General features: G+C 49.6%; 1 protein-coding gene across 1 annotated transcript in view; it reads left to right on the top strand.

The window, feature by feature from the left end:
- The window catches only part of SPPL3 (signal peptide peptidase like 3), a 168,768-nt gene extending 152,512 nt beyond the window's left edge, over positions 1 to 16,256 (top strand). Inside the window, exons 5-11 of the mRNA XM_006890438.1 lie at positions 929 to 1,007; positions 1,893 to 2,005; positions 11,313 to 11,419; positions 11,798 to 11,961; positions 13,439 to 13,638; positions 14,389 to 14,498; positions 15,602 to 16,256. Of these exons, the coding sequence (XP_006890500.1) occupies positions 929 to 1,007; positions 1,893 to 2,005; positions 11,313 to 11,419; positions 11,798 to 11,961; positions 13,439 to 13,638; positions 14,389 to 14,498; positions 15,602 to 15,673 (845 nt within the window). The 3' untranslated portion in view covers positions 15,674 to 16,256. The remainder of the gene's footprint in view (positions 1 to 928; positions 1,008 to 1,892; positions 2,006 to 11,312; positions 11,420 to 11,797; positions 11,962 to 13,438; positions 13,639 to 14,388; positions 14,499 to 15,601) is intronic.
- Positions 16,257 to 25,920: the final 9,664 nt, after the last annotated feature.

Genomic DNA, 25,920 nt, shown 5'->3' with positions numbered 1-25,920 from the left:
CTTTTGCTCCCTCACCCCCCTTGCATCTTTGAACTATCTGAGAGTAGGGACCCTGAGACTCACCTGCTAGCGCAGTGTGACGGGAAGGCCCGGGACTGGAGAACAGGTGCAGTTTGTTGCACCAGAACAGGATGGCTTTGGCAGTAGCTCCCCCTCTAAAGGGGTGTTTGACAACCACTGCCAGTGTTTGTTATTAGGGAGCTCTGGTAGCCTACTGGTAAGAAGCTGTCCTGCAATCCTGAAGGCACATGGTTGGAATCCACTAGCTGTTTCTGAGAAACATGGACAGTGTCCTTCAATTTACGGCCTCTGAAAACCTGCTGGAGGGTCAGCAGTGGGTCGATTCTGACTTCAGTGACACACGTCACCACCACCACCTTGGTATAAGTGAGAGTAACCTGACTATTAACTCTCCCAGTCCTTGGAGAGGGACGTCATGCTTGGGAGGGTGGAGGAACAGCTCGAAAGAGGAAGACCCTCGATGAGATGGATTGATTCAGTCACTGGTGTGATAGAGCCAATGAAGTTGACTCAGGATAGAGCAGGGTTTAGGGCTGTTGTGTACATAGGGTTGCTATGAGTCGCAAACCACTCGATGGCACATAATAGAAACAAAGTGATGATGGTGATGATGTTAGGTGTCATCGAATCAGTAAAAATTCAACAGAACAAAACTTGTTAAGGGACCATTCCCTTTCTCTCCTCTCATTAAAACAGAAGATGAGAAAACCTACCAGTGTTCCCCATACTTAATTTTAAAAGTTCCCAATTTTGAACCATTTATCTCCTCACTGATTGAATGGTACTCATTTGTTGAGAGTAGTATATTGAGAGTGGATCAGTTCCTTGAGTAAGTCATGCTGGTCTTCCTGATAATTGGGGTTTGTTTTTTAAAAAAAAAATAACGCTCTGTTTTTCTTTTTTCTAGTCCTTGCAACAATAGCTTTTGCTTTTCTCCTCCTTCCGATGTGCCAGTATTTAACAAGACCCTGTTCGCCTCAGAACAAGTACGTACTTGGGCTTCTCCTCGGAACACTGAACCTGTGTGTGCGTCTGTCTCGTCCTTGATTGAATTATCAGGAGTCTCGGTTACAGATAACCAGAAGACTGGGGGACGGGGAAGAAAGACATTTCAGCTTTAAAACTGGAAGGTGGTATTTCTTTGTCCGTATGTCCATGGCACAGGAAGTGTGAGTCAATCTTAGGAAGTCGGATTCACTGTGCTATGAGCTTCCTGCTTTAGAGAGTTGAAAGAGGGTCGGTCATAGCTCGTAAGAAGCCTGTTTCCATCCGTTTACCAGTGAGTTGATGGAATGTGTGAATACTGATTGCACGTCTTTGTCTTCATTGACCTAGAATACACATTTCCTCATAGAGGTTGAATCCCAGTGTTCACCCCACAGCTCCTAGAGCCATTTCTCCATAGAAAAAAAGTTATGCAAATGAAGGCTTAGTGCAGGCAATCTGCCATTTGATTTTGCCCAGAACTAGTGAGGCCCAAATACAGATAGCTTTACCAACCTTGTAACTATGCATTCATCTTTGTTAAGTGAATGCAAATAGTGAATTCTTTTTGTTTTCCCCGTGGGAATAGACTTTCCCCTATACTTCACCAGAGTCTGACACGTCCCTCCAGAAGTCTCAGCACCCACGTTTGATCATCTGGGTGAAGGAGGACATTTATCACTTGAGTGCAGAAGTCTAGTTCCTCTTGAGTTTTCTGCAGCTGACTACCAAGAGCTTTGGGCATGTGGGGTGACCAGATATCTAGGCAGGGGTCACCTCCAGGTGTGCTGTGGGGTTGCCCTGAACTCTGCACACCTGGTGCCCCAGAAAAGTATGATGGCTGACTCCTCCTGCCGTCGGTCCAGTGAACGCTGTGTCTCTTCCAGGATTTCCTTTGGTTGCTGTGGGCGTTTCACTGCGGCCGAGTTACTGTCCTTCTCCCTGTCTGTCATGCTTGTCCTCATCTGGGTCCTCACTGGCCACTGGCTCCTCATGGATGGTGAGTAAACCCCTTGCCCACAAGTTGGGGTCTTGCGTCATTTCATCTCTTAAGCAGTCACGTGACTCGGCCCTCTGCTGCCCCCTTTCTGGGTCTTAGAGCATCACCTGACTGCCCTCAGCTTCGATACCCACAGGGCATCTCATGTCTGCCTTTTCCCCTTAGCATATGTTTAAAGAGCTCTGGTGGCCTCGTGGCTAAGCAGTGGCACTGCTAACCCAAAGGCTAAAAGTTCAAGTCCAGCTGCTCCTTGGGAGAAAGATGGCCCATCTCTTTCTGTTCAGTTACAGCCTCTGAAAAGGTGCACTGTGAGTTGGTTGCAGAAGGACAGCAATGAAGGGCTTTGGGGGTTTTTGTTTTTAAGGTGTTTTCTTGTCGTCTGATCCCTGGGCCCCCAGAGTGACCCCGACTTCCCGCCTCAAGGTCAGGAGTAGCTAAGGCACCCCGTTTGTAAGCACAGTGACATTAGCTCTTTGCCACCGATTTTACGTTTGTTGAGTGGTATTTAATACATAGTTTGTTTGAAGTAGTGTTTTTAGGTATTTTTAATGTTAAAGAAAGGAAAAAAATTAACTCAGAACCAAGGATATTGTACTTTTAGCCAGATTGGATAAATTTTTTTTTTAAAAACAAGTTTGTTTTTTTTTTTTTTTAATATTCCTTCTGTGAAACCAGAATCAGTACTGCATCAGCCCCTAAGGAATCAGCCAGTGTGTTTGATAGCAGTCTGAGAAAGAAATTTCACACATCAGGAGAACAAAAAACTTACACTGCACATTTTCAGCGTTGTAAATAATGTTACAGAACAAAATGGGTATCTGTGGTTGAATGAAAGACCAATATATTTCACATAATTTCACTCAAACCTCAGTAAAAAAATCCATTCCTGTTAAAGGAATTTTAAGGGGAGGGGGGACCCAACCTTCTACTCCTTTAAGAAGGCTGAGTTCCTCCTGAGTATCTCTGACCAGTCCAAGGATTTAGAATTTCTCTGTAATAAGTTAATTAGTAAAAGGCTTAAAAGTCCTGGACACAAGAACAAACTCGAGTGAATTGCAGACCCTGTAAAATGGTGTCTAGAAGGCGTATTTTACTTTCGTCAAAGGTGAAAGCAGTTTTGTAAACATGAAACATGCAGATGTACAAGGCACAGTTCTTGTTTTGGAAGTATTTGTTTTGCTCAGAATGCCAGTGACAGAGACTCTGCCCAGTGGTGGTCAGGTACTCGGAGTGGGGGGAGGATGTCAGTATGAAGAAACGAGATGCTGGATCGTTGGGGTGACAGAGCTGCTCCGTACTCCGATTGTGGTGGTGGCTCTACAAACCAGGGCGTGGAATTCACAGAAAATTGATGTGTGTCTGTTGTTAGCTGCCATTGGGTACCGCTTATAGCGACCCTGCGAACAACAGGTTCTAGTACCAAGCTCCTGAACCTTCTACTGAGCTACTGAAATTCAAAGACAGCTCCTTGAGGTCAAGTGACCTGTGTTGTTGTGTCCTGTTGACTAGGAACCGACCCATAACTGACCCTCCAGTGGGTTTTCCCTGGTAGTTAATCACATGGGAGGAGACTGCCAAGCCTTCTCTCACGAAGCAGCTGGTGGATTCAAACCACGTGCCTTCAGGATTGCAGCTCTTTTTACCACTGGGACACCAGAGCTCCCTATAGACCAGCCTCACTCTTACCAAGTCAGTTCTGACCCAGAGAGACCCTACAGGACAAGATAGAAGTACCCATAGGATTTCCAAGGCTGTAAGTCATTGTGGAGACAGACCACCTTATCTTTACCCTGGAGCTGCTGGTGGATTGGAACTACTGCTCCTTCTGTTAACAGCCCAGGGCTTTTGATGATTCAGAGTGAGAAGGTAAAGGCAGACCTCTGGCTGGTGATTTACCTTTGCTGGCTTCCAACAGCACTAGGTTGGTCCCTGCTTTATCAAAAACACTAGCCTCCCTTCCTGGAGGCACCCACTCTGTGTAAAAGCACAGCAGCCCAGGACTTGTGTTCAAGTGATGATCACAAGAGCTGAGTGTCTGAAATCAACCATGAGAGCTTCCACCATTCTTGCAGATTCGTGTTTAGTCTTCACTGCTCTTAGAGGTTGAGAAAATGGAATGGCAGTCAGGGTCCGACAGAAAGATGCTCACGTGGCTCGAGTGGAAGGACGGCTGCCCGTCTTGCATAGACTGACGTCGTCAGGAGTGATCAAGTGGCAGGTCTGCGTGTGAGATGGCTCTCAAGCTCAGCTCCATACCTGCAGTGAGGCGACTTGTTAAATAAAAGGGCAAGTGAGTAGAGTTGTGCATGGAGAGGTTTGGAAAAACTGGATGTGACATTAGTCCAAATCATTCTTCGCTCTTTTTAAACTGCCTGGATGACTCTTAACTACATACTCTTGAAAGAGCTTGATCTCTGATGGTACCCCAAAGCAGCACATTGTGAGCCCACCCATAAAATGATACATCTATAAGCAAGGCTGCTTAGGGTGGCCTAGTGGCAAAAAAGATGCCTGCAAACCTGAAGGCATGTGGTTCGAATCCACCAGCTGCTCTATAGGAGAAAGGTGGGCATTTTCCTCCTGTGCAATTAACTACCTCTGACAGCCCACCAGAGGGTCAGCTGTGGGTTGGTTCTGACTCGACGGGACACAGCTACATGCATAGGCTGCTCAGCTGCGTGGAGTCTCTGTGAACCTGTGTGCAGCCATGGGCCCCTGTAATCCCACCTTTCGGAGGCTCTCACCTTTTCTGGATCGCTTCATTCACGTGTGCGCACACACACGATACTATTTATATTTAGTACTAAGAGTGGCAAGCCCTTACTAAGCTGTTGACCTAAAGAAGATTATTTCTTTTAAACTCTCACCTCTCCCCAACTCTAGCGCCGCCTCGGACAGAGACGATGCCTCTTTACTGACAGTGTTTCACTGTCACAAGGAAAACAGGTTGTCACAATAGGAGAGTTGAAGTTAAGCTCATTCCCACAGCCAGCAGACACTTGGCCCACAACAAGTCCACAGAACTGCCTTTGTGATATTCCTCTGCGGCAGAGGTATTAGACTCGCTGCAGGAGGATGAATGGGAGAAGCAGTGCTGGAAACACTAAAGGGTCCGGGTTATTATAAACTCCTCTTTCTCTCCAAAGTCAGTCGAAAACTAGCCGTGGAGGGCGAACTTTATTTTCTGTGATCATTATCAGAAACACATGTCCATCCTGAAACGCCGTGAAGTTTCTTGGAGAGCATTCGGACATTCCACTAACTGATACTAACTAGGAGACTTTACAAAAGTTTCTGTCATTTTTCAGTTATTCCAATTTCCTAATATGTACTTAGGGAGCTCTGGTGGCCTAGTGGTAAGAATCTGCTCTGCAATCCCGAAGGCACATGGTTCGAATCCACCAACTGCTCTTCAAGAGAAGGATGGGCAATCTCTTCGTCCAATTACTGCCTCTGAAAACCCACCGGAGCGTCAGCTATGGGTCGGTTCCAACTTGATGGCACACACAACAGCTACAACTAATTACGTAACTAAGAAGCTCCTGTTCCTGCCAGTTATGCGCAGATTAAACTGCCTTGTGTCCAGTACAAAATCCCAGTCCTACCCCCTAGAACAAGTTCAGTGACTGGGGTAATCGGGATGGGTGTGTCAGAGGCAATGCGATTGGCACAGGATAGAGCAGGGTTTAGGGCTGTTGTACAGAGGGTCGCAAACTACTTGACGGCATATAACAACAACAAACCCCCTAGAAAAGTCTCTGAACTTTTCCATTTTTAGTTACTTATTCCTCAGCTTCATGTTTGCTGTGTGACTTGTTGACCGTCGTGATGACGTTTTCTGGCCCTGGTCTCTGTTAGGGGCTGGAGCACATGCTTTCCTAGCATGGGAACGTCCTCCAGACTTGGCTGCAGCCTCAGAAATCATTGTGGCAGTGAGAGTGGGTGGTCGGGGTTTTGTTAAAATGAGGGATTTTTAATTAAAGCCTGTCCTTTGACGTTAATCCAGAGGGCACAGCGTGGTTATTTTAGGGGCACGACGTGAAGTGTATTTTCAGGCGTGTGCTTAGTTTAGTAATAATGCTAAGAAGGGCCTTCAGGGCATTCTTGAACTGAAATCTCAGTCCAGTGTGTGTATTCTGATTGCGTCGCATCAGGCTAGCTAACCCTTTTGGGTTTGGAAAAAACTGCGAAGAATGAGTGTTGATGAAAAGCTGATAGAGCTTATTTCTTAATCACACACGTAGTATTGAAGGATCACAATTCACATCTTGAGCAACTAAACAGGTCTTAAGAAATCCAGCCTCTTGGTCTAATAGCTCACACCCTTCTCCCCGTCTTCCCTTAGGCCCGTCATTGCCATCAAGTAGGAACTGACTCATAGCTGACCCTGCATTGCGTTTCTGAGGCTTAAAATGACACAGGAGATTGCCCATCTTTGTCCCTCACGGTCACTGGTGGATTTGAACCGCCAGAGGGGCATAGCATTTGGGTTAGCAGTGCAGCTCCCTACAGACCACACCACCAGAGCAGTTGTCACTGGTGGACAGTTAGGAACTGTTGGGGGTGGGGGAGGAGTCTTGTGTTTCTCAGGCAACAAGGAACAAGTTCTCTGCTCTCTTCATTTTACCCTGGAAGAGGCCTGAGATTTTTAAAGAGTTACTAGAATGAAGGAAAAAGAGATAAACTAGATGAACATTTGAGATTGTGTTTTGGGGCTTTGGTCCTATTTAATTGGGAATTAAAGTGGTATTCAGCATGCATTGGGAACCTTTTTGTGAAGTAGAAAGAACTCTATCTATGGAATGTACAGTCTAATGGGTAGATTGAGCTGATAGAGTTGGAAGGAGTCTTGTTCAGTATCATTGAGAAGGAAATAAAGACTAGATTGTAGATTGAGGGAGCAGAAACAAAGGAGGGCCATCTCCGAGACAAAGCTCCTTCCTCTGAGCTGTACGACGTGAAGATGGCATTGAGGTGCCAGACTTGAATCATCAGAGAACAGGGAAGCCGTTGACCTTAATGTAGGAGACAGTAAGAGTACATGGTAAATTCTAGATAAAGAAAATCTCTAAAAATTAAAGGAAAAAGAACCAGAGACACTTCGGAGCACGGAGCGTGGGAAGGTCTGACTATCGCCTGCACTAGCAGTGAAGGCAACACCCTAAAATGCTCACATGGTGGGAAAAGGAGAAGTGGAAAATAAATGGAGTTTCCTGGTTGACTCTTAGAGAGAAGAGGTCATTTTCTTTGGGCTGTCATCAGTCCCCAGGCTCTGCCCATGCACTGTCTGCGGACCCCTTTCCTCAGACCAGCTGAGGTGCCACTGATTGAGTCACAGCCAGCCAGATGTGCAGGCTGTGATGATGCCAAAATCTCATCCTTTAGGAGGAGGACATGTGTTCATTGTGTCACAGGCCTTCCCCAGGTGGCATCATCCATGCAGCTGATGACGGCTGTAAGTCTGTGTCATTTAATCCCAGTCACTACTTTCCATTTTTTTAATGTTCCAAGTCTTTCTGCAACGTCAGGCTGAGCCTAATGAATCAATGCCGTTGGTGACTTTACTTTCAAACGACATGAATTTGTGTGTACAAGTTACCAGTGCAGTTCTGGTTGGGTGGTGGTTTAAATTTTTTAAAAATGTATGATCCTTTTACAAATTTAATGTCCTCCTTCCCTCCTAGTCTTGTGAATGGGGGTGCCCCAAAGCCATGTGAGCAACAAGCAAGATAGAAGCAAAGGAGAATAAAGAAAAGGAAGAACTCAAGGATGCTGTTAGTTAGTTAGTCCAAAAGGACAAGTGGCTCACATCAACCACAGCTTCCTCACCCCAGACCAGCTGCCGCCCCAACACAACTGAAGGGCCTGGCTAGAACGAGTTACAAAAAAAGAACACAACTCAAAACCCGGAAAACAAACAAGCAAAGCAGACATATTGAACAGAGAGACAATTGTCCTACCAAAACCATCTTGACCTAAAATGGAAGGGACTTCCAGAGGACACCTTCCAGCTAAATGATAGATGGGAATATAACCCAGTCACAGATGTTTAATGATACAAGGCTAGAAAGGCAGGATCTGCCTAAAACCAAAGATGAAGGACAGGAAATCCAGATGAATGGAAATGGGAAACCCGAGGAGAAAGTGGGTCAAGTGCTGGATTATTAGCAAGTTAGGGATGTTGGAGGGGCGTTGCAGCCAAAGTCCCAGAACAGTGTGTCTTAACTGTTACTGGGGAAACTCACTGGCATTGTAAATTTTCATCTCAAGCACAATGACATATTTAGAAGAAAAAATTATTTTACTTATGGAATCCAGACTTTCTGGAGCCAGAGGGTCTGGATAAGCCTCCGAAGCCACTGCTTTGAGATAAATCTTTAAACTGAAACCATCCCCTGAAATAATCTTTAAAGCCAAAAAGTAGGTTAATGGTAAAGAGTGCCTGCTTTAACAATAAAGAGTGTGCTCATTTTTAAGAGCTGTGTGTATGGAATCAGTAGTGTGCAACAGCAACGCCAAAGATTATATGGAACCTTAGGGGCCACTGAGTTCATGTCAGTTGAGGAAGAACGGCTCAGCAAAGGGGGGGGCGAGGTGAGAATGGTTGCACAGCCTGAAGAATGTAATTGAGAAAATTGTTGAATTGGTGCATATTCTGCTGTAAATTTTTTTGTCAAGACTATAAAGAGTGGAGGGCAAATGAAAAGGTGTCCAGTGTAATGTGGATCCTAGATTAGTACAAATGAAAAATGGCTCCATTGCCCAAAATTCTCCCTGTAGGACACCCTCTGTGCATGTTTGCAAACAGTGACGGACAGGTGCATGTGCCTCTGCGTGGCCCTTCTTCCTAATTACCAGTCTCACCAGCCTTCCTCTTACACAAGTGAAAATTACATTTTGTTTATGCAGAATACACATCATCATGTTGTTATGTGTTGTCGAATCACTTGTGACTCATAGCGACCCTATGTACAGCAGCCCTAAACCCTCCTCTATCCTGTGCCATTCTCACTGTCTCCAACACATCCCCATTACCCCAGTGACAGAATCACTCCATCTCATCGAGGGTCTTCCTTTCTTGCACTTTCCCTCCACCCTCGCAAGCATGATGTCCCTCTCCAAGGACTGACTGGTCCCTCCTTGCAACACGTCCAGAGTACGTCAGACGGAGCTTCAGAATCTTTGCCTCCAAGGAGCAACTCGGCTTCACCGTCTCCAGGACGAACTTGTTTGTTCTAGCAGTCCATGGTATACTCATTACTCTTCTCCAGCACCAAAGCTCAAAGGCATCAACTCTCCTTCCATCATCCCTAGTCATTGTCCAGCTCTCTGAAGCATAGCAAGTAATGGCAAAGATCATGGCCTGTATCAGACACATCCTAGTCTCCAGACTGACATCATTGCTCTTCAGTACATCATAGAAACTCCTTAAGTATTTGTCGAGCTGATGTGTCCAGGACTCCTTAATAAGCCCTTCATCCACTTTGTTTTATATAGTAGTGTTACATATACAGTTTACCACCCTTTCTATTAAAATTATGTGTAAGTATAATCCTTCTATTTACACATAATTACATTCTGTGTAAATGTAATCCTCATACAAAGTTATTCTAAGGGAAAACACTGAAGCATACAAATAAGAGTCATCTAAGTATAATCCCCAGGTTTATCCAGTTAAGTGTTTTCCTGTAAAATGATTAGTTAGTAGAACATAGGTTTTCATTCATTTATCAAGTGTACATTGCCGGCCTACTGGGGTGCTGGAGGTCGCAGAAAGCCCAACGTGGTTTCTACCCTCAAGAGCACTTGAGGAGTCAACTCACTTGTACCTAGTAATCACACCACTGTAGGACGGAGGGACGCATTGAGAGAGGTTTAGAGGTTTGTGGAATTACAAAGAAACAGCCCATATCCGTTAGACCAGCACATACTCCCTGGGAAAGGACTTTCGAGCCTGACTCAGAGATTGAAGATGAATTTTCCAGGTAGAGAATCCAGCGCTGCGCTTTCAGTGCAGGACATGAAAGGGCGCAGTAAGTGTTGAGAGGTGTGATACTCAAGTGGCTCCCGCAGGAAGTGCATGCTGAGAACAGGGCTGCACAGTGGAGCATGCCCTCCTGTGCCTGACCAGGGAGCCCGGCCCTCTGATCGCTGGGAGCCCCTGTGGAGAGAGGGAGGGAAGAGGGGGAGGATGTGTGTTGAGTATATGAGATGTTGCGAGGTACAAGAGAAAAAGAAATGATGACAGAAAGAATGTACAGTTTTAAATAAACTTGCAAGAAAGTCCATTTAAAAATTAATACTTAATTGAAGACCTAAACGAGATAAGGATGTGAGCCAGGTCCGTGTTTGTGACAGGATTGTCCAGGCAGGGGCCCAACATTGGGAACATGCCTGGAGGAGGGTCAGGGGAACTGCGAGCCCAGTGTGACCAGCGTGGGGAAATAGAGGAGATGGTCCCAAGGGTAGAAGGTTGCAAGCCCCTGCCAGCCACTCTTAAAGACTTGGCTTTTTCTCTGCAAAAAATGGAAAGGTGCTGAAGGGTTTTGAGCAGAGAATGGGTAGAACCTGACTTCAGTTTGAGGAACGTTCTGTCTGCTGTGTGTAGGATGCTGTGGGGGACAGGGTGGAGCCAGAGACCAGGTGTGAAATGCAGTCACCCAGGCAGTGGCCGTGGCAGCGAGCTGAGAGAGGAGAGAGATGTACCGTGACTGGACAGCTTGGAGACCAGAGGGAGTGCACTGAGGCGGGCGAGCACGGTGGGGACCTGTCGAGGGGACTCCTGAACGAACTACATTTGCGATGCCTCCACGGTGCACCTGATGCAGGACATGGGCTTTTCAATCCCTTGCTGTGCATCTGAGAGCTGGATAATGAATAAGGATGACAGAGGAGAAAGAGGAAGTGATGCCTCAGAGCTGTGGTGTTGGAGCAGGGTCCTGCATGTCCCATGGACCAAGAAAACAGATGTGTCTTGGGAAAAGTGCAGCCAGAGTGCTCCTTGGAGGCAAGGATGGTCGAGCTTTGTCTCACACACTTTGGACATGTCAGGAGAGGCTGTCACTCCTTGGGAGAGGGACGTCATGCTTGGAAGGGGCAGCGAACGAGGGGAAACCCTTCAGCGAGGTGGACTGACAGTGACTGCAGCAGTGGGCTCCAGCGTGTCAGAGGTGATGAGGAGGATGATGGCGCAGCACAGGTCAGAGTTCAGGTCTGCGCGTGGGGTCGCCATGAGTCATAGTCCGCTCGACAGCCTGGGTGGTGCAGAACGTGCCCCATCCCTGACGCCTGTCCGCTGTCCCCCCAGCCCTGGCCATGGGCCTCTGTGTCGCCATGATCGCCTTCGTCCGCCTGCCGAGCCTCAAGGTCTCCTGTCTGCTTCTCTCAGGGCTGCTCATCTATGACGTCTTCTGGGTAAGTGGGTGCTGCTTTGGGGCCCCCCGTCCTCGGTGCCGGGGGGGCATGCTCACCCCAGTACCGTCAGCCAGAGTGTCCCTAGCCTGTCCTGCAGGACTGCCCTCTGAGCCGTCTCCATCGCTGAGCAGAAAGAGGTGTGCTGGGATGACCACAGTAGCAGGCATGTGGCCATCACCCAGGAGCTAGCAGACCCAGTGACACGGTCAAGGCCACCAGTGGGGGTGGGACACGTTCCACAGTCGGCAGAGGCATTCTCCTGACACGTGCTGTCAGGGAGGCGTCGAGGTCCCCAGGCTGCTCTGAGCAAGGAGGGCTGGGACTGACAGCACCCCGCTCCCCACTCCCTCTCACCAAGGCCTCTCTCCGACCCGGCAGGTGTTTTTCTCAGCCTACATCTTCAACAGCAACGTCATGGTGAAGGTGGCCACGCAGCCGGCTGACAATCCCCTTGACGTGCTGTCCCGGAAACTCCACCTGGGGCCCAACGTGGGGCGCGATGTCCCCCGCCTGTCGCTGCCTGGCAAGCTGGTCTTCCCCAGGTAGGATGGTGTCCCTCAGCGTGTGAAGGGGGCACACTGCCCACTGGGCCCAGCTGTCCCCGCCTTGACTTCCCTGCATGTGGTCATCATCTGACAGATGAGCAGTAGGACATGGACTTGACTTGCAGAGATTATCATTGGCTGATCCTGCAAGCAGGTGTATATTCAGTGCCAATTAAGGCTTCCCTCCCTCTTTTCATTGTAGTTTCAGGGGGAGATTACAGAGCAAATTTGTTTTCACATGACAGTTTACACACATTCTGTTGTGTGAACTTAGTTGCAGTAAAACAGGCCTCTTCCCACTGCCTCCCTGGCTTTCCTGTTTCTGTTTGTCCTTCCTGGCCCCGGCCGCTTCTCAGCACCATTTGTGGCACATGCTGTGTCCACTGGATGCGTGTGGCTAGTTGTACTGTGGTCGGGGAGTGTTCTTCCCTCGTGTTCCTGGTCACTTTATGGACTTCTCTGTCGTTTCAACTCAAAGTCGATGCCCTGGGCTCTGATCCAGGCATGACGGGGGTTAGAGGGCCATCCACAGTCTCGGGGTCCCACTGTCTCTATCAGACCAGGAAGCCTGGTCTTTTCTATAATTTTGACTTTTGTTCTGGTGTTATATTGGTGGTAACCAGATCCTTCTGGGCTCAGGCATGGAGGCTGGGGGCTCACAGGGTCCCTCACTCCTTTAGACTCGATTGTTTCCTTGAATCTTTGAGCTGGATGGGGAGAAACACAGGCTTTCAGGACCCGGGTCCCTTAACGCACAGAGCGTGGTCTTCATGAACGCTGAGCTGGTTGACGTTGACGTCCCTGCAGCACGTTTGGTGGTAAGCAGGTGGTAGAGCTTCGCCCGTAGGCTCAGCAGTGTCCTTGGGCGCACTTGAGCAGGTGCAGGTGCTTACACAGAAGGAGCCTTTGGCAAACCTGTGCCCACCCTTGGCACATCGCTTTCCAATTTTCCCGTAGCTGCTGTATTTGCAGGGTTGTGCATCTGCCAGGACCTGCCCTGTTGCCTTTGACCCTGGGTGCGACCTGCCCTGTTGCCTTTGACCCTGGGTGCCGCCCCCTCCCTTCACGCAGGTTGATTCAGGCCCCTTTCATCCCCGGTCACCATCAGAGGATGCTTCAGCCGCTTTCTAGAGGCGGGAACTGGCCGGAGACTCCTGCTTTTGTAAAATGAGTGTTCACGTCCTGGCCGGGCCTGCACGCTGCTTGCTCTCTTCTGCCGCCTGGTGGTCATTCAGTGTCCTGCAGCGAGGGCGGCACAGGGTCCCAAGCTGTCCCTGCCAGGAACGCTGCCTTGGGGCCAGGGTCAGGGCACCACGGCCAGCGCCCCAGTGACTTTCCATCTCTAAAATTATTAAAAGATGCCAGTGCTGGGCCAGTAGCGTGTCCATCTACCTTTCACATCAGTTGTCTGAATTTTGGAAAGCTGGCCTTGGCTCGAAGCTCTTGGCGTCCTTACCGTGTGACCCCGTTCCAGCTCCACAGGCAGCCACTTCTCCATGCTGGGCATCGGGGACATCGTGATGCCCGGTCTCCTGCTGTGCTTTGTCCTCCGTTACGACAACTACAAAAAACAAGCCAGCGGTGACTCCTGTGGGGCCTCGGGCCCCGCCAACATCTCGGGGCGTATGCAGAAGGTCTCCTACTTCCACTGCACCCTCATCGGGTACTTCGTAGGTAAGAGGCCGCCCGCGGCCACACTCGGTCCCCTCCAGCTGTCCTCAGCACCTTGGATCTCAGCCCACACAGTGATTGGGGCCAGTTAGCGACAGCGTTGAGTGTAATGAATGTCGTGTTTATTTCCTGCTCTGTGGACAAATATTTGCCTTCATTGGCTCTGATATTTCTGTGACTTCTCACCTAGAACTCCCACTCTTTATAGCCTGCTTCCTCGTAGGCAGACAGGATCAAGCCAGTGCCCCGTGGTCACCCAGCAGTTGGGTGGATGGCGCCCCACCCAGGCACTGACGACAGAGCCTGTGGAAGGACAGTCTGCACTTTCAGACACGTGACTTTGTTCTGGTCCAGAAACTCAAGGGAGCAACTGCTTGTGTCCCATTAGACAGATGCAGAAACTGAGGCTCAGGCGAAATGCCTGAACCAGGGTCATGTAGCCTTTGTCATGTAAGAGGCACAGTTGGAACTTGAACCCAGTTCGTTGGCCTCCAGGTTCAGCGCAGGTAACTCAGGAGACAGGCAGAGCGCACTCGGAGGTGCACATCAGGTGAGGATCTGAACCAAAAACCTACTTGGCCAGTCGCTGATTGGTGGAGGTCAGGGTTTGTTAGAAGCTGTGCTAGTCCACATTCCTTTAAAAATGGCATGTGCAGCAGTAAGTCCATGGAATCGTAAGACTCTTCCAGAGGCAGCCAGGCAGCCATTCCCTTCCCCGGCTGCCCCCTTGAGTGACCGCTGTGTCTCCCTCAGGTCTGCTAACAGCTACCGTGGCGTCTCGCATTCACCGAGCAGCTCAGCCCGCACTCCTCTACCTGGTGCCATTTACCTTACTGCCGCTCCTCACGATGGCCTATTTAAAGGTGAGGCGACATGGGGGAGCATTGGTGGGAGTTCTCCCTGCTGCTGCTGGGTCTGCATAAGCCCCTGAGCCCTCGACCTCGACAGCCCGTATCTCCTTTCTAACCTGCTGTTGGCGGCCTTTCCAGATTCTCAGTCACTGACAGAAAATAGACCACTGTCCCGCCTCCTGTCATAGATTATGTACCATCAGGTCCGAACCCATCATAGCTGACCCGTCAGTGTGTTTTCAGAGGGATATCACACAGAAGGAGACTGCCCGCTTTTCCCTGAGGAGCAGCTAGTGGATTAGAACTGTGTGTCTTTGGTTTGGCAGCACAACTCCTTACCACCAAGCCACCAGAGCTCCCTGGTCACAGATGAACTAACTGAAAATCCAGAGAGATTTCCTGTTTTTCAGAGCAGCACCTAACAGAGCCAGCTAACAGGGTTTTAATTCTTTGCATTGAAATTAAGACTTGAAAGTGGTAAGGTGGTGTGTGATAAAAACTAGATCAATAAAAACCAGACCTAGAGAGTCACTGCCTTCTTCACAAGGTTTGATAGCATTTCTGTTTTACACGTGAGGCACAAGAGGCTAATTAATGTCCCCTGGCTCCTGTGTCGTTTGGTACAATTACCGTTTGTGGATACTTTCCTCTTAAGGATGACCAGCCCACACACACTGCTGTCACACAGATTCTAATTCAGATCTCGTAGGGGTGGCCCCTGGGCCCCCAAGGCGGCAGATCTCTCTGGAAGCTGACCACCTCATCTTTTCTCCCGCCATGGAGTTGGAATCAGCTCACAGCTTGACCCTTTCTGTAGGGGGTTTCAGAGATTGTTCCCATCTTTGTCCCACAGAGCAGCTGCTAGATTCGAACCTCTTGCCTGGGGGTTGGCAGCCCAACTCCTCACCCACTAGGCCACCAGGGCTCCCTGCAGTAAGGATGGACTTGGTAAAAGCTCTTCCTTGCTCAAGGATCCTAAGATGAACTCTTCTAGTAAGTTCTAAGAACAGTAGGCTAATCTTGGAGGCAGACAGGCCTCTCTCGGTGCCTCCACGTGGGGGACGGGTGCGCAGGGCTGTGTCTCCCGCTGAAATGCCTGTTCGTTCTTCCCGCAGGGTGACCTCCGGCGGATGTGGTCTGAGCCATTCCACTCCAAGTCCAGCAGCTCCCGGTTCCTGGAAGTATGATGGCGCACAGCGGCGTGACCAGAGTGGCCGCCTCGGGCCTGCCTGCTCTCGGGGGTGGCGTTCCGTCTTCGAGCTGGCCTGGCGCCCCAAGGTGTACCTGTTTAAGGAACCGACGTGTGACTGGATTTTGCAAATTTCCGGGGCTTGTCTGAAGGAGAGGGGCTCGAGCCCCACTTGGCGCCTTCCCAGCCCACGGCCATGGTGAGAGAGCCCCTTCCCGACGGGACAGGCCCCCCAGCACTCCTTCCCCGTTTTTATGGATCTGCACCAGACTGTTACCCCGGGAGGAGATGGAGACCTGACTGTTTATGAACTGAAAACAGCACGGAGTCGTTCCGAAACTTTTGAACACTAAACAGATTGAAAACGCAAACAAGCAACCCAACGTTTCTTCTGTGAACCCCCAAGACCTCGGGGACCAGTTTCCTCCAGGGGCTTCGGTTTCAGCGAACTAAAGACAGAAGCTCCTTCTGTCGTTCTCTTCTTCCCTCCCCCCTTTTTTGGATTTATTAAATATTTTCTGTGGTGTGAAGTGACTTCTTAAATCCACAGACATGGAGGGACTGCGTCCAGCCCACACACGGCTGTGGCCACCTGGGGCCTGTGGGCAGCGCTCGGGCTCGGTTTTTACACCCCCTCCCCTCGCGCACCTCGACCTCCACGAAGACCCCGCAGCGCCGGGGCCTTGCTGTAAGAGTCGCATGTCGCACTTCACGCCGGCTTCCGTGTCCCCGCGCCATCGCACCGCACCCGCCGTCACCCGCGCGACGCACGGACTTGAGGGGACTCGTGCTCGGTTCCGAGCAGTGTAGCAAATAAGGGATGAAAACACCCCACGTGTCGCCCCTTCTGTTCCCCGTTTCCGTTCTCCCGGCTCCTCCTCACAGGGTTTCCGTAGTTTCTCCGAACGATGCATGTCAGATAGCAGCTGGTCCCCTCGTGCTTTCAAATCCCAGTAATGTACTACTTGTAAATACATTTTTCTACTTTCTATTTTTTTTTTTTTTTAATTTCTCTTTCTCCCCTCCCCGGCGTTTTGTTTCATTGGTGTGCCGTAATTCTCCACCCCTCACTCCTTGACGAAGGAGAGGCAGTGCCATCACGTCCTCGGTGCAGCGACCGTGGGCCTGGGCCGCCCGTGACCACGGGGGTCAGAGGAGCTGGGCCCCCAGCTCAGGACTCGAGGGCGTCCCGGCCCTTGCACGCCTGGCCACACGCTGGGGTCCGCCCTGCAGTGGCCAGCACGCAGCCGCTCCAGGATGAGGGGGGACTCAGAGGAGCTGGGGGCCGCCTGGTGACGGGCTGGAGAAGTGACCCGTGTCCTTGGCCGGCGTCCCTGCGGGTGACCCTGGACGTGGCAGGCACTCTCTCGTCAATGGAACGTGACGCGATGTGGACGATCCATTTCTCTGTTGTCTTCAAATCCTGCTGAGGGCTTTTGTTTTGTTTTCGTTTTGTTTTTTAATAAATGACTCCTTTCTAACCTTTGTCACATGATCTTCCGTTTGGGGTGCCCCCAGGCTGCTTGCTCTGCCTCTGAGAAATCAGAGACCCTGACCAAAGGAACATCGTCTGCCATCGTCCCTTCTGTGCGGGTTTCGGGGCAACGCCCACCGGGGACTCGGAGAAGTAACCTGGCTGCGTCCTCCACGGGCAGCTCTGGTGGCGTGGTCTGTAGGGAGCTGAGACGCCAGCCCAGAGCTGGTTCGAATCCCCCAGCAGCTCCACTGGAGAGAGGTGTGCAGGCGTCTTCTGTGCCATTTACAGCCTCAGAGACCGTGGGAGGGTCAGATCTGACTCCACAGCCATGAGAGATATTTATCAAAATCTTTACATTTTGGCAACAGAACTGCCAATATTTCTCCCCTCATTTAACCACTGTGGGAACCACTGGATCCGCCCGCACCTCCTGGCCTCTCAGATACTGAAGGTTTGGGGGTCCTTATCAGGACATGTTCCCAAAGGCCCGCCCTTCCTCTCGCCGCAGACACTGTCCCCTGAAGAGGCCTGAGGGCTGCACTCAGACTCCATCATTTGTAAATTCTGTGTGTGGGACTCTGTCAGCAGTTAGCCCTTTGTGGGACGTGCTGTCCGGTCAGTGTCTCCTAGCGACCTGTGAACAGACCTGACCGCCTCTCCCTGTCCTCACATCCACAGTCGTCCTCAGGCCCCTATGGTCATCACTGTGGCAGTCCACCTTGTCGAGCGTCTTTGTCTGTTTCTCTTAAGAGCCTAGCGTGACCCGCGGTGGTGATTACAGCGTCTCCTTTTTCCTCAGCATGACCAGTGCCCAGCCCCCTGGAGGGGGGACGTAAGTGGCCGGGCAGCAGGCCCTGTGTCACCTCTGTGGCATCTCGCCCGGGCCTTCGTGAAACAGGTTAGTTACAGGTTCTCGGTAAAGCAGAACCAGCTAGTTCTCTGTGCAAGTGGTGGGGGAACGAGTTCTGGTTTGGCTGTTAAGATGTTAAAAATAGACTGTGCAGTGCAGCACTCACGTGGCAGCTTAACCAGAACCGATGTTGTGTGTGGACAAAACACTGTTTTGTAAAAGCCTCTTGTTCACGTCAGAGCCTCGAAATGTCACAGTCCTGTGAGGGTGCAGAAGGAGCATCCACAGAGGGCAGGAGAGTAGACCCCCAGTTCTCCCAGTCTCCCCCAACTCCTGAGCCTCCTGGTCTGGCCGACCCCACCACCTTCCTTCATCACATCAGTAAAATCATTTCAGGAACAAGGCCTCCCTCTCACAGGTGTCAACCTGGCTACCCAGATTTTCCTTTAAATGCTGAAAATGTCCTGATTGAAATGCTGAACCCTAATTCTCCTCTCCGGAAGGGAAGCCAGGTAAGAATTGGGTTTTTTTCCCAGTCTAGAAATTATTCCCACCTCAAACAGATAGCATTTCTGGGAAAATGTGCAGCCAGAACGCGCCTGGGAGGCAGAGATGAGGAGGCTTGGTCTCGCATACCTGGGGCACGTTGCTAGGAGAGGTAATTCCTTGGAGAGGGACGTCATGCTTGGGCAGGTGGGGGGCAGCCAAGGAGAGGAAGAGCCTCAGCCAGGTGGACTGAGTGACTGCAGCAGTGGGCGTGAGGGTGTTGGAGGTTGTGGTGATGGCACAGGGTAGCACAGGGTTCGGATCTGTCCACAGGGTCACTGAGTCCGTGGCATCAACGTCGCCTTCCACAGGCTGCCTTCCGCCCGCAGGGCTCTCTTCATCAGAATGGCCCCTAGGTGGCGCTCGACTGCTAACCTGGAAATGGGCGATTCTAACTCGCCCAAGATACCTTGGAAGAAAGACCTGGTTACCTGCCTCTGCCAAGTTCACGGCCAAGAAAACCTCAGGGAGCAGCTCAGCGCCAGCTCACAACAGCTGTTTGCAGTTGTGGTGCCGGCCTCTCACATCCGTGGGGCGTCCTGCAGAGCAGTACTCTCTCCACACCTCGTTTTGACCTGTATAAACTAGAATTGCTTCCCCTTCTGCCTTCCTCTTGGAATTGACAGCACTTCCTCACCATGGAAGGTGATTCGGTCCTGTCCCAGAGCCCAGATTGAGCAGTCATGGCGGGGGGAGGTGGACAATGACCCCAAGCACCCTGGTCCCCACGGCTCGAGATGCTGGGGTGGGGGGTAGCAGGTGTCCCACCCAGGAGGGAATGCAGCACCACGCTTGCTGGGGATCACAGTGGCCTGAGCTGAGGACCTTCTCACAGGACCTGCCTGTGAATGGAAGACTGAAAGGCCAGGTTCTGAATGCCCTTTTCTGTGCGGCCAAATTGACTCAGGGGACCCTTGGTTCTCCAGATGAAGCCAGGTAAGCACTGAGCCAGAGAAGTGACCGCTGAAAGCCAAAGTGCAGAGGACGTGAAAATATACTTCCCTAATGAAGACATTCAGATGGTCAACAAACCCGTGCAGAAATACACAAGATCACTAGTTATTCATTGTTACGTGTCATCAAGTTGGAGGTGACCCTCCAGTAAGCCTTCAGGGCCTGAGAGATTGCCCATCCTTCTCCCAAGAAGCAGCTGATGGATTCAACCCAGTGTCTCTGAGTTGGCAGTCCAACTCCTTACCCACCAGGCCACGAGAAACGCAAACCAATGAGAAACCATCTCACTAGGAAAAATCCAATTGTTAAGTAAGATGTCAAAGAGCAGATGCAGGTGAGGATGGGGAGAGACTGGGACGTTCACGCGCTGCTGGTGGGAATGTGAAAGGGGCTACCAGTAGGGAAAGCATTCAGACTCTGCTGGGAAAGGAATAGAAACCCGCCTGACCCCATAATCCCACCATTAGGTAGATCCAGAGAAGGGAGAGCTTCAACTGATACACCCACACCCATGTAAAGTGCAGCATGATTTACAACATCAAAGAGTTCAAAACAACCCCAATGTCCATCAACTGATGAATGACTGAAGAAACTATGGTCTGTTTCTTCAGTGGAGTATTGCTGTTAAGTGCTGTCAAGTCGTAGGTTACTCATAGCGACCCTATGAACAAAAGTCAACACTTGTGTGACTTTTAACTTTTGTCCAGGTTCATAGGGTTTTCAGAGGCAAGCTATTTCAGAAGTGGATGCCACTCCTGCTTCCAGTGGAATATTATTGTTATGTGCCATTGAGTCACAGCCCTAAACTCTGCTCTGTCCTGATCCAATCGCACTCTCTGACACTCCCATCCCAATTATCCCAGTCACTGAATCAGTCCACCTCATAGAGGGCCTTCCCCTTCTGCGCTGTCCCTCCACCCTCCCAAGCATGATGTCCTTCTCCAAGGACCAGTCTCTCCTCACAACATGTCCAAAGTATGTTAGACGGAGCCTCAGAATCCTTGCCTCCAAGGAGCCACCTGGTTTAACTCTTTGCAGGATGAATCTGTTTGTTTTCCTAGCAGTCCATGGTATTCTCAATACTCTTCTCCAGCACCACAGCTCAAAGGCATTAATTTTCCTTCTATCCTCCCTGGTCACTGTCCAACTCTCTGATGCATAACAAGTGATTGCGAAGACCATGGCCTGTATCAGACGCACCTTAGTCTCCAGAGAGACACCATTGCTCTTCAGTACTTTGGAGAGGTCCCTAACAGCAGACTTTCCCATGGCAATGCGCCTTTTAATTTCCTGGCTACTGGTGCCAAGAGTGTTGACTAGGTACCACTAAATATCAAGAATCTGTGAAGCACTGCACAACATAAATGAAATTAAAACAAATTATGTTGAGTGGCATCATTCAGTCACCAAAGGACATTTATAAGACCATTAATATTAAAAGCTGAGGAACATTTACACCGAACCAAAATTGGCTAGTAAGCCAGAATTAAGAACAGAGGGAGAGGGGAGCAGAAATTAGAAAGTTTGGTGATGGGAAAGGCAATACAAAGGTTTGATAAGGCATTGTAATTACATTGTTATTATGTGCTATTGAGTCACCTGCCACTCATTGCGACCCTATGTACAACAGCCTAAACCCTGCTCTATCCTGTGCCAATCGCACTGCCTCCAACATGCCTACCGCATTACTGAATTACCTCCATTACACCTACCCCCAGTCACTGAGTCAATCCACCTCATAGAGGGTCTTCCCCTCCTGCGCCGTCCCTCCACCCTCCCAAGCATGACGTTCCTCTTAAAAGTCTAGTCCCTCCTTGCAACATGTCCAAAGTATGTCAGACGGAACTTCAGAATCCTTGCCTCCAAGGAGCAGCCTGGTAGGCTACCAGAACTCCCTAGTAAATTTTTAGGCAAATAAAAAAAAAAACAACCACTTAATGGGGGTTGGAGGGGCAGGGAGTGACGCGTGTCCACGCCATGCATACTGGTCTTTAATCTGGAGGTAAGTTATGGAAAAGCCAACTTTGAACCAGGTCAACGATGTGTTCATGAGAGCTTTTTCGCTTTTAGCCGCTGTGTCATTTCACAAATGACACTCGCAGCCGCATAGCAGGCAGCACAGCACGTTCATGAAAACAGAGAAGTGGCCGAGGCTTTGGCTGACACCAGTCAATGGTGTGCACGGTCATCTGTATAAAATGATACTGTCACTTTTAAATACCGAGTCATTAAACATGCACATGGATGGCAGACGGGATTAGAGTACAAATCCTATTTTTTAGATCCCGCCTCTTCTATTTCGTGTCTTCTGCGGAGAAGGACCTGTAACCCTGACTGCTGGCCCCTCGGGCGGACAGAGACCCCAAGGGCCCCCGAGATCCGCGAGCCTGGGAGCGCACTCCCGCCCAAGCCCCAGAGTGACAGATCAGGCCGGGTGGGAGTCAGTGTGGAGCAGAGGGGCCAGGCTGCGCAGCTTTGGCCTCGTGAGGAATGGATGGCAGAGTGGGTGTCCGGAGGACCAGGATGGACAGCGGCCAGCAGCACCGGCCACTTGCCAGCGTTCCAGCCTCGGCAGTCCGTGCCCATCCCTCTGGCTTGCTTGAGACACCCGTGCTCACCAGCCCTCACCTGCGACACTCCCCATGACCTGCCTGGATTTCCTGTGCTGTGCCAGGCACCTAAGACCCCTGGTGGGTGCAGTTTGTGACCACCTACAAACCTAAAGGTTGGCGGTTCAGATCTACCCAGGGGCACTGCAGAAGAAAGGGCTGGCAGTCTGTCTCCATAAACGACAACAAGGCTTGTTGGCACAGAAGTTAGGAGAGGAGGGTTTCCCTTCCTTCCTCCAGAGCCTGGGTTCACCATCCACACTGTCAGCTGTTCGTGGGGTCCAGGTTTGGTAGACTCAGATTTTGTATGTCGTAAATGAGGGGCAGTTAGCAGAGGCCTGTGCAAGCATCATCCTGGGACGGGCAGCGGGCAAGGCTGAGCTGACATTAAGGCTGGACTCCGGGGCCTGCACTGGGGCTGTGGTCCAGAGGGGCAGGTGGAGAACCCCCCAGAAATGCAGTAGTGTTGACCATTGCTCATGGGAAGGGGGGGGATTCGTGTACTTTTGAGTCGGAACTGAACCATAGCTGACTCTCCATCCAGCTGGGTTTCAGAGACAGGTGATCGCAGGAGAGATCGCCCATCCTTCTCCCGTGGAGCGGCTGGTGACCTCGAACCGCATACCTTCGAGATTGCAGCACAGCTTCTTGCCACTAGGTCACAGAGCTATGGGAAGGATACTGCCTCACATATCGAGGGTGCCTTGAGAGGAGGGACTAACTGGAACCACCAAGAAGCGTCTGGAGAACTAGATTTCAACGTCACCATTATGATTCCCTACTGCTGGCACTAAAGCACATCAACAAGCCATAAAAAGCCAACAACTGTCCACTGCTCTAACTCCAGCAATTTGTTCACTCAAACCAATCATCCTGTTAAACGTAACTTCTAAGAGATGAGCAAAATGTGGAAGAGAGTTTCTGAAAGCAATTCTTAAAGTTCTGTTGGTAGCACGCACTCTCCAACCCTTCTTGACTCCTTGGCAGAATATAGATGATAAATGCCTCTGTTTGGTGGAAACCAAGCAAAACGAGGGTGAGAGGGAGGGAAGCGGACAGCAGCAAGGGGTGGCCTACGTGATAAGTGAGTCTTGCCCGAAGGGAAGGTCCCTTAATACTCACTCCATGAGCTAGGTGATAGCTCTGGTGGCCAAGAAGTAAGGAATTGCACTCCAACCCAAAAGGACGCGGTTCGAATCTGCCAGCTGCCCCATGGGAGAAAGATGGGCAGTCTCCTCCTGGGCGATTTACGGCCTCTGAAAACCCAATGGATGATCAGCTGTGCACTGATCAACGACACTCGAGCTAGTTAAGACTTAGGTCTCGCTGCCACAGCCATTGAGTCTATTCCAGTGAACAATGACCTTCCAGCAGGTTCTGAGACTGTAAATCTTTACAGGAACAGACTTCACGACTTGGAAAGAAACTTGCATTCTCACCGGCTTAAAAAGAATCAAATGAAAGGACTCAGGATGACCCTAAGAGCTAAAAAGTCAGACCTAAATAATAAAAAGGAGAGAAAAAGAACTCCAAATTGTGTGTATAAACTCTGTGCAGATCACTGGACCATGATTTCAATCCATAGAACAGACTGCAAACAAATTTGTCTTTAATTTTTTTTTTCTTTTCAGCTGCTACCTATCACAAGAGAGTCAATCTGATGTCAAGTTAAACTTTTTTAAAAAATGGTTTCTGGCAGAATTTCTGCAGTATATTATTCACAATGCACAGCATATAAATCATTAAATGCGAAGAAACAAGAAAATGTGAGAAATGTCTACTCAAGAGAAAGAAAATGACAATGGAAACTGATCTTGAGAAGATGCAGATACTAGAATTCGCATTTACGATTTCACAATCAGCTCTTCTCATTATGCCAAGAGCTAAAACAGAAGAGGGTCTCCCAATGAGTGTGCACCCCCACAAGAATGATCAGCAGAGAAATAGAAATTATTTTAATCCACCAGATGCTCTGCCGGGGAAGGAGGGACAATCTCCTCCTGTACCAGTCAGATCTGATTTGACGGTACACGCACACAAAAATAATAAAATTTTTTTAAAAATAAATTATTTTAATAAAAATTCCTCCACTGGAGGAGGGGCAATCTCCTTCTGTGCCAGTCAGACCTGATTCGACGGTTCACAACTGGGTGTGGGGAAGAAAAATATTAAAAATAAAATGGAATGAAAATGCTATACCTGAAAAATACAATTGTAGAAGAAAAAAAATCGACAGACATTAACCACACATTGAAAAAGACAGATTAAACTATCAGTAAAATAGATTCATCTAAAAAAAAACAAAAAAGATTCAACTATCAGTAAACTTGACATAAAGTACTGGTTAAAAAATCTCTTTCACAGCATCACAAAAGAAATATTTTTATACTTTGTTGTGTGTGGCTGTTAAAATGCCATCGAGTCGCCTGTGACTCATAGTCACCCTGTGTATAGCAGCCCTGAAGCCTACTGTCCTGAGCCAACCTCACTGACTGACACCCCACCCCCATTATTCCTGTTAGTGTCAGTCCATCTCCTGCACTGTCCCTCCACCCTCCCAAGTATGATGTCCTCCTTTAAGGACTGGTCCCTCCTGGCCACGTGCCCACAGCCTAAAAACCACACACAGCAGTTCCACTTTGTTCTGCTGGGCCATTGGGAGGGGAATTAACTCCCCAGCCCCTGGGAGTTCTGGTGGCGAGGTGGCAAGAAGCTGCACTGGCATCCCAAAGGCACATGGTTCAAATCCACCAGCTGCTCTGCCTCTGAAAACTCGCTGGAGGGTCAGCTGTTGGGTGGCTTCCAACTCAACAGCAAACAACTATAATAAAAGGAGTTTGTCATTCAGTAAAAAGCCCAGTTGACTAACCATTTAAAAAAAAAATCAACGTAACTCATATAGAGTCAAAAGAGAAAAGAAACAACGGCAGATACAAAAAAAAAATCTATTTGATCAAATCCAACATCCATTCATTTAAATAAAATAAAATGAAGCAAAGCTTGGGCACATTAGCCCCAGAAAGGAGCATCCTGGTCATGAGAAAGGGCATCTACAAAACCCGCCAGCCGACTTCACACCCACAGCGACAGAAATCAGCAGCAGGCCATTATCTGAAAAAAGGCCACTCGGAAGTCCATTTTTAGGCGCGGGCAGGGGTGAATCTGGCTCACAAGTTCCCCAATCACGGCTTTAATTGCCTGCGTGGCTGACGCGGGGAGCAATGTTTGTCTTGTCTATATGTTTGTGACTGCAAATGTCCTTAAAATCTCTCAGATATGAAAATAAACTTCCTAAAGCAACCACGGAAGAAAGTGGTGGAATATTTAGAGACTGGGTTTCTGAACCCAGAGATTGAGAAAAGGCCAAGAAAAAAGGCTGTAATACAGAGACAGACAGACAGATAGATAGATAGATAGATAGATAGATTGGGGGGGGGGGGAGACAGAGACACAGAGAGGAGAGAGAGAGAAGAGAAAGGGGGAGAGAGGAGAAGGGAAGGATAGAGAGAGGAGAGGGGAATGATAGAGAGAGGAGAGAGAAAAGAGGAGAGGGGAGACGGGAGAGAGACAGTGGAGAGACAGGAGGAAGGAGAGAGGAAGGGAGATACAGAGGAGAGAGAAGGAGGAGAGGGGGGCGCAGGGGATGGATGAGACAGAGAAGGGCTGAATTTCTTCTACTGGGCATCCCAGAAGGAGGCAACAGAACTGCATTTGAGGTTTCTGTGAGAATTAGAAGATGACTGTAAGATTTTGCACATAGCATTCGCCTTGCATTGTGGAAAGCCCACATAGTAATGGCAATCAAAAAT

The sequence above is a fragment of the Elephantulus edwardii genome, unplaced genomic scaffold, assembly GCF_000299155.1.
Source record: "Elephantulus edwardii isolate Elephantulus edwardi_28Jun2011 unplaced genomic scaffold, EleEdw1.0 scaffold00089, whole genome shotgun sequence".
NCBI classification, from domain to species: domain Eukaryota; kingdom Metazoa; phylum Chordata; class Mammalia; order Macroscelidea; family Macroscelididae; genus Elephantulus; species Elephantulus edwardii.
This window is presented reverse-complemented; position numbering and strand designations above follow the sequence as displayed.